Source organism: Agrilus planipennis, unplaced genomic scaffold (assembly GCF_000699045.2).
Source record: "Agrilus planipennis isolate EAB-ADULT unplaced genomic scaffold, Apla_2.0 scaffold330, whole genome shotgun sequence".
Classification (NCBI taxonomy): Eukaryota; Metazoa; Arthropoda; class Insecta; order Coleoptera; family Buprestidae; genus Agrilus; species Agrilus planipennis.
Window position 1 is genome coordinate 24537 of NW_020439051.1, and position 9440 is coordinate 33976.

At 32.5% G+C, this 9440-nt stretch overlaps 1 protein-coding gene across 2 annotated transcripts in view; it reads left to right on the top strand.

Moving 5' to 3' along the window:
* The first annotated feature begins 7384 nt into the window (after nt 1-7384).
* LOC108742259 (myb-related protein B) overlaps nt 7385-9440 on the top strand; it is a 46246-nt gene continuing 44190 nt past the window's right edge. For both annotated transcript variants that reach the window (XM_025976959.1, XM_025976960.1), the window contains exon 1: nt 7385-7618. In XM_025976959.1, coding sequence (XP_025832744.1) covers nt 7569-7618 — 50 coding nt within the window. In that variant the 5' untranslated portion in view covers nt 7385-7568. The remainder of the gene's footprint in view (nt 7619-9440) is intronic.

Below are 9440 nucleotides of genomic sequence, written 5' to 3' on the forward strand. Positions count from 1 at the left end.
TGAAGTTGTAGGTTGATTGCATTGTAAATTCATTATCAGGACGGTTTGATATTTATTGTTTTTAATTATGTTTTTATTTACATACTACAGCGAAAAGTACTACTAATCTCTTGAATAAATATGTATTATACATGCGGTTCATTATAACTTGAAATGTAATATTTGAATCTGAATTCACAAACTGCAATATTAATGTTGTTCTTGTTATATCATGAAAATTGTAGATGAGCAGTGTAAGGTCTGTATGTAAAAGTTGTGCCAATATTTTCATAAAATAGTGGGGACCTCTATGAATTCAGGATCACCAATTTCATTTGAATAGCATTGATTTATTTAGTCTTTTTCTGTAGTGAGCATGGTAAAGTTAATAATGCACATTTTATTTTTATTTCATTTTCATTTTTGACATGTAAAGATATAGGTCATTGGTTCTTAATGTTAAGGGTGCGTCAAGACGTCGACCTTGAATTCGTAGCGATTGCAACGGTCTACTATTTTAATAAGTTTATTTAATTTTCTGGGTGTTTCTGGATGATTTTTATATTTTTATAATCAGGTATGAATTTTTGTATGTACATGAGTATGTGTACATTTTATGTGTGTTTAAAGGGTCAGCTAGTTTTAAAAAATAACGAAAACAACAAAGTATACTTAATGAAAAGGCGTAGAGGGATTGTAATTGGGAATATACGTTCATCGGGAGGGCTAAGTCGGTCATATGTATTACGCTATGGTAAATGGAAAGGGTTGGGATGGAATAATGTAATTTCAGGTAAAATAAATGAAAGGCTCAAACCTGCCGTTGGAAAGAAAAGAAGAGGGAGTGAGGGGGGGATATAAGAAAATGCATGAGTGGGGATGAAGAGAGCAATTGGAGAGTTTATGAAAAAAGTGGGGAAATAATTGAAAGGTTAGGTGAGTGGGAAGGTATGATTAAAGTGATGAGAGAATGTACGATTGTTAGGAGAATAATGATGACTGAAAGGAAGGAGCAATGGTGGAATAATAATTGTTAGAATAAAAGAGAAAGGTATAAAACTACTTGAATAGATGGAGAGATGGAGAAGAGATGAGTGTGAATAGGAAGAGTATAGAAAGAAGCGGTATAAATATAGAAAGCAAATTAAAAAAGCATGGAGGAATACAGTGATAGACTAATAAAAGTATTAAGGGAGACGAGAGGTACAGAAGGGTTTTGGACAAGAATGAATAGATATAGGAAAAATACTAAGGGGTAGGTGAGTGGGAAGATTGAAGAAATAGAATGGATAATCATTTTAAAAGAGTTCTGGAAGGAAGTGAGGAGAGAGTTATAGGAGAGTTATTTGGGCCACTGATACAAAGTTGGTACATGTAACCTTTTAAGTAGCGAAATCAATAATTATAATTAATGATAATTAAGTTGTCGAGAGTCGCCAGTCGAATTCAAGATCGTGAAGATGCAGGGTGGTAAGACGGATTACCGTTTTCAATCACCCTGTGATAGTTCCCTGTGATTTCTACGTTCCTGAAAAATCTAGTAAGGTAGGCTAAGATTATTATTGTATTATTAAATAATTAATTAATTGTTAGAGATTTTGTTAGAGATTAATAAATTAAATTTAAAGTTATATAAAAGATAAAATTGATAAATGTTAATACAAACAATGGAAATTGAAACCAACGGGGTAGCTTGAGTCTTAGAATAAAAACAGCCTGTCACTGTCGGTCGTAGATCTAGATAAAGTTATTACCTACATTTAAGAAACGAATGTCCAACAACAACACGAGTCATAAACATAAGAGACACTTGATCCATGTGGGAATAGGTATCAATAAACTAATGTGTATAAAAAAGGGACATTCTTGGTTGGTTCGGCTAGACGCATGACCTTGAATAATCAGTGGTAATAAAGCGATTAGCTCATGAAGTGTTTTTCTTTAATGAGCCCTGATAAAGAAAATTTCCTACATAATTTTAATTAAGTTGGTGACTACTCATTCTAAATTGTATAATTAACTTGCAATATCATATTAAAGTAGTTATATCCCCAAATAAATATATATAATTCGCTTCTTCGATACAGACGGAGTGATAGAAGGCATAAAATGAAGAAAGCTGAAGGACTGGATGGGATCCGTGGGGAGACATATAAGTATGCTAAAGACATTATGGGAGGGAATTTATACAAAATTATAAAGATGTAGGAGGGGAATGGGTTGCCTGAAGAACGGTGGTGTGGGGCGATAGGTCAGGTATTTAAAAGAGGGCAAAAGACTGCATAGAAACTTACAGAGATGTTGTAATTGTGAGCACGGGATATAAAATATACACGAAAATATAGTCTATAGTCAGCAAGTGCCATTTGGTCGAATTCGGGACTGAACTCGTCTAAAATTGTGAAAAAGGCGTCATTCGATTCGTAATAACATCTACAATGATTTCTAAAAAAAATCATGTGTGGCTAATGAAAATTTGAAAAGTTATAAACAATTTAGTAAAAAAAGGGGTTCAATTTTTTGCAAATATCTCATTAACTATTTCAAATATCGGAAATTCAATTCTTAAAGAGCAAGAAATTTCCTAAAAAGGAATCCCACCTCGCTGAATTGTACCATTAACAATTATAATTCTAATTGAGAGATGAAAATATTGCTTGAAAACGATTGATTCGGCTCCCACGCGTGCTGATTCCGAATATTAAACAAAAAAATTTTTTTAACCCATTAAATATAAATATTAAGGAAAAAATTCGGGTATTTCTGGATATTTAAACAAACAATAATCCGTCGGCAAAAAATTTCTACTCCAATCCTTCCATTAACTATGCTTTCGTTAATTAAAAATTTTTTCCAATCTAGAAAACAACAGAAAACCCCAATAATTTTTAAAATAAATCTATGGAATTTTTTAAATTCTGGGAACTACTCTTTAAAGATATGAAATCCTATGACATTGTTTGTTATATAATAGTGGATTATTATGCAATATTAATTTGAAATCATTTTTTCAATATTTTATTAACCACTACAAACTACCTCATGTGGGGATGTGACAACAGCAACAATTTTTTTCCTCATTAATTTGAAGTAGTTTGTAGTGGTTAATAAAAAATCGAAAAAATGATTTCAAGTTAATATTACTCTTTAAAGTATTCGTTGGATAATTTAAAAACAACTTAATCTTCCTATTGTTTTGTTTATGTATTGCTAAAATCTATATGAAAGTAATGTATTTAATCCTATTTGTTTATAAGAAAATCAAAAAAAAATATTTAGTAATGTAATCGTAAACGAGTAGATATAAACTAAAAAAAAAAATTCATATAGCTTTTAGCAAAACGCAAGCAAAACAATAGGGACATTAATAAAAATATCATTACATTATTTTGAATTTTTCCGTATCTTTGTTAATAAAAGAATGGAAAATCAAAATTTTTTAAATTCTCCAACGATATCCATCTTTAAATACTTCTAGGAGTAGCTTCCAGAAGTAAAAGAAATTCCAGACGTTTATTTCAAAAATTAATAAAATCATAGTTAATGGAAAATTGGGGTAAAAATTTTTTGCCGACGGATTATCGTTTGTTTAAATATCCAGCAAGTACCCGAATTTTTTCTTTTCTCGGTAATCATATTTAATGGGTTAAAAAAAATTATTTGTTCAAAATTCGATATCAATCGGCACGCGTGGGAGCCGAATCACCCGTTGTCAAGCCCTATTTTCATGTCTCAATTAGAATTATAATCTTTAAGAATCCGATTTCCGATATTTAAAATAGTTGTTGAGATATTTGAAAAAAATTGAACCGCCTTTTTCTTACTAAATTGTTTCTAACTTTTCTAATTTTCATCAGCCACACATGGTTTTTTTTAATCATTCTAGATATTATTGCGAATCGAGTGACGCCCTGTTCGCAATTTTAGGTGAATTCAGCCCCGAATTGGACCAGATGGCTCTTGTTGATTAGACTATATTGTCACGTATTGAAACACCTTCTTGCACTTCTTTTGTTTAAATATTTACTTCGTTCTATTTTCGAGAGTGTTTTAAAAAAGAACCCGACGACCTTTTCCTTTCCATTTTGTACTTTGCATAACACACCACCAGCCCCACATTACTAGCGTCGACGTCAACAATGAAGGGTTCGCTCAACTGTGGGTACGTCAGGATTGGGTCTCCAGATAGTTCAGATGCTTTTTTACATTCAGGTGTCCAGTGGAATGAAACTCCATCTTCTATAAGTCTGTGTAGGAGTAAAGTCCCAGAAAACTTCTAAGTTCGTGTTAGAACAAACTGAACAGGATGCATTTCTTGGGACTTAGCTTCTATCTTGCAGCTGACAATTTCTTGAAGACTTCAGTCATGTTTCTGAGGCGGTCGTCGAAAGTTCTTCTTAGTATGATGATGTCGTCTAGGTAAATCAAACACCAAAAGGCGTCATATCGAACTGTCATAGACCATTTTCAGTTATAAAGGCAGTCTTCTCCTTTTCCTGCGGATACATATCCACTTGCCAGTATCCACTTTTCAAATCAACAGCAGATAACCCTTTAGCTTCAACTAGATTGTTTAGTGTGTTGTCGATTCGGTGTAATGTGTAGCTGACCTTCAACGTTGCGTCAACTTCATATAGTCCTCACCAAACCTCGTGGAAACATCCTTCTTGCGCACCAGTATAGCAGAGGAAACCGAAGAACATTGTAATGGTTCCGTTACACCGTGCTTGTGAATGTCTTTTATGAGGTCATTGACTTCTTATTGTTTCCCCAAGGAACTCTTCTAGGTGGTTGTTTGGTGGGCCCTGCTGTTCCAGTGTTGATACGGTGGTATGTTAAGCTGATTCTACCAAAGTCTTGATATAACAGAGCGAAGACGAATTGAAAACGGTCAAAAAGTTCTCTCTATTGTTTGAAATTGACTATTCTAACAGGTATCGATAGTGTTGCATTTCTTTACTAACGTACGTCCTACCAATAATGCTTTCTGTATCAAATCTTGCTTGTCTGGTTCGACGCCAATTCCAACTTTTACAGTGCCCTCGGAGTAACTCGATGGTACTCGATCTTCCTCTACGATCGCCTTGTAGGTAGTAAGCTTCATCTTTCTCGTATTGATTTTCCTCTCTTCAGCTTTCTTTTCTATTTCGTTTCTAATATCATTTATCTTTTCCTCCATTCTCGTATTTATTGCTTCTTGTAGGTTTTTTACTTCTTTTTTCATTTCTTCTTGTCCAATTTTTATGTCGTCTTGCACTGATTTTAATTCTTGCTTCATTTCTTCCTGGCACTTTTTCATTTCTTTCTTTGTTTCTCTTTCTTCAAGAGCTTTCCAACGATATATCACTACTAAGGTTTCTTGCAACTGATGGAAATTTCCAGAAAGTTGGCTGATGAACGCTTTGGAATATTCGATGAAATTCTCCTCCTCCAATCTTCTTCTACCCCACACCAAATGTCATGCATTTAAACACCTTCTCGTACTATTACTACATTTATTTAAAAATTTGCTGTCTAATTAGCACTTTTATTATTAAACAGTTATCAATTTACCACTATATAGACTTTGTCACTTCTTCGTTCCTTCTTCCTCGCTTTGTGTCGCCTCGAACTCTCAGACTCGTAGTAACTCTCTGGATCTCGCGACAATTATTTATAGAAGCTGGCCGTGTTTCTAGAAAGATCCAGTGTATGCCATCCAGAAACCTGGTCTTTGTCACCGTTTATGTTGGTCGACCTATACGCTTGCGACGATATGTTAAAAATAGTTTGCAAATGAATGGAAAGAGTACATTTATGTTTGTAGACTTAAAATAGCGTAAGATAAGGGGGTAAGAAAGGAAGTGCGAATATGTTAATAAAGTAGGGTTAAAAAGGGATTTAATAAATAAAATAATTGAAATATATAATGAGACAGCAGTAGTGGTGAGGGTTAATGGTAAAAAATAAGGAAAATTTTGGACAAATAGCGGTGTAAAACAGGGATGTAATTTGAGCGCACAAATATTTATTATATACTTCTTCAAACTGAGTAGTACATTAGACGTTTTAGGGAAACTAAGCATGTAAGAGATTTGAAAATTTGGTAGTAGGGGTTATGTAGAATAACTAATATTTTATATAAAAGAAATTATGAGTGGTCAGCACAGGGCAAAGTAGTATTACGTAGTTAGTATCAGCAATTTCTTATGCTGAAGTGTACGATGTGTTGCATACCTATTTACAAATAATTCCTTTAAATTTAATTTTTCAAACTATTTTTAACACAAAGAATGTAAATAAACAAATTGTCCACAAAAATGAATTTTGGCCACTCGAAGCAATGGTGCTAACAGTTTCGAGCTCACAGTGACTGATAGAGGGAAAGAACTAATAGTTTTAACTAAAATCATTTCAACTGTCGGCCTCTTCCTCATATAATGGAAGTTGATGCCAACTTTGTTATTTTAAACGGAATGATTTATTTTTTATGACGAATTCGTATGAAACACAAACTTTTAAGGTAACTAACTTGTATGCCTACGGTGAATAGTTTCTTAGATAATTTAATTTATAGAAAAAAAATCGCTATCGCAACCTAAATTATAAGACATCATAAGTTCCACAAAAAATAATTTGCAGTCTTGAAATTTTTACTACTTATAGTCGTATCTTATGACTAGTGTTAAACCAAATTAGAGCTGCATATTTTGTACTGAGCGTCCAGAAAAAAAAAACTGAAATTTAAAAACTGCAAACACGACTTTATTTTTTCGAACGACACCTATCACATTTTAATTTATCATTCGATTCCACTTTTTATCATCTTCTGATCCTGGTAAAAGCATAAAAAGAGGAATCGAATAATAATATAAGTAATAATATAAAATATAGTAGGTGCTATTTGAAAAAACGAATTTATTCGTATTTAAATTTTTTAAGCTTATGAAGCTCAATTTTGATTTAAAATTAGCTATAAGACACGACTAAAACTAGTAAAAATTTTAATACTCTAAGTCATGTTTTGTGGAAGTTATGATTTGTTATAATTTGAGTTGTAGCGATTTTTTTCTATAAATTAAATTATCTCAAAAACAATTCATCGTAGGCACACAAGTTTGTAATCAAAGTTACCTTAAAATCTTGTGTTTCATACGAATTCGTCGTAAATAATATACCATTTTATTCAAAATAATAAAGTTGACATGTATCGTTCCAGTACACAAATTATTTTGGCAACTTCTAGAGATTGTTGAGTATCGCAATCATCGCTATTGGCCGCTGGATGGCACTGATCAAATTCGTTAAACTTCAAATATGATTTGGTATTTGTAGTATCCATCTCTCTTGTCTGTGGTATCCATGGTTACTTGGTAGTGGGTAACATCGTAATTATTCGGAATATCCGAATAAGTGTTCGGCTTATTCGGCAAGGGCGCGCAGTATTTGTGTGCATCTGTTGTGAGGTTAGATTTTTGAGTAGTTCAGTTTTAACGCAGCTGTTACCGTGCCATTCGGAGTTCTTTAATGTTGAATTGTTATTTGATTAAACTCGTAAAAACGGCTACATTATTTTCATTTCCGTGGGCCCACGAGGGCCACTTTGTGATATGGCAGGTTATCATCAAATTACGAACGGGGAATACACAGAAGCTACTATGTAAGTTTTTTTTCTATAATTCTTTCTGAATATTGCTATGGAATTTTTCTCTATATTTATTTGTTAAAGTGCCGTTTGGATATCTTTGCTTTTTTGTGTTTTCTCCGTTTAATGTAACAGTTTATCGTACCTAAACAATATGGCGTTTGCCATGTATACACATATTAAGTGTATATGTGTGTATGTATCTATTCTGAAATAAATGTAAACAAATAATTTCAAAACTAATTATTTAATAAAGTTTATTTGAAATCGCTGATGATACTTATCATTTTTTGTGGAAGAATGTAATAAAGGGAGTCTTATGGTTTATATGTTAAAGAAGCTAGAAGCATTTAAATCTACTAAAAGTTGAACAGAAAACGACGGTTAATGATGATCTCACCTTTCTCGTTATTAAATTGGTGAGTTTGAACGTTGGATTAACCAATCAAATTGTTAGTGATATTACAAGTTTTTTAATATGACTTCACTTAAAAACTAGTTTTATTGTCTAATGTATTTGTAATGAGTGAAGAAATCATATTTCCAGCGTCAACGATTAGGTTTCTTAAATACATTTAATTACATTGTAGATGTTGAGTTATCTACAACGAATTCAACTGTGTATTAATGCTAAAGTATGAATTATAGATATAAACCTTACATCTCAAATGAAAAATTGTGCTTTAAGCATAATACTTGTGTGTATAGGTATAAAGGTACCTAAATGCACCTATATAATGGGTTATAGGTACCAACATACATATGTAGATATTGTATTACCTGTCACTCATTTTACGTAAAACTATCTGTGGCTTAAAGGTACAGTGGATCTCATTTGTGACCTCAAATGTGTAAAGTAACATTTTGAAAAAAATCACTTTTTCGGGTATCACCTTTACATTTCTTAATTTTTTTGTAGTCGCCGACTATTTTACAAAATTTCAAAAATCCCACGGACTTTGGAGGTAGGAATAGAACATAAGGCAATTTATAAATACTTTTTAGGACTGGGATCTGGAACTTGTGCTATTATCAGTTAATGAGAACGTTGTGATTATTTTTGTTACAAAAGTTAAATTGAAGATTGTTTTCGACCAAGCACAGATTTGGAAATTATCGCGTTAATTAATATTATTATACTTACCTCAACAGTACAGAACTAGCCGTAAATACTAATACCTAAGTTAAATACTAATACACCTAAGTTATCGATTCGCGCGTCTAAACACACAGGAAGGTCAGCGTTTATCCGCGTTATTCCAAAGACTGATATAATTTGATTTTTCTTAATAGGTTGTTACATTACTTATTTGATTGCTTATAGCCTATTAAAATCAATAAATTGAGGATATTTTTGAAATCTAAACAATACGATCCTCTCGTATGAATGTAGCCTGTAGGAAGCAACGCTGGCCAAGTGGTATGGACTGAAGATGCACCGAATAGTGAATTCACCATGTAGGTATCTACCGGATAATGAATAACAGGCAATAGCTATTCCAAATACACGGCAAAACCACTACGATTAATGGTTCAAGTCTGGCGAGATTTCTATGGAATACCACCCTTACCAACGTGGCTAGTATTTAATGTAAGCCATGAACCATTAGCCGTAGTGGTCTTGCTGGGTATTCGATTATCCGGGACCAGGCAAAATTACTATATGGTGCATCTCTCGCAGATATAGAATTAATATTAGATGAAGTAGAATATAAAATATATGAAACTAATAAATTATTTTCGGATTTTTATTTTTGCTTTTAAGTATCCTCATTCCATGTAAAAATAATTTCCTATGATTTAGTTTTTTCGTTTTTTTTTTTTTTATTCAAATATA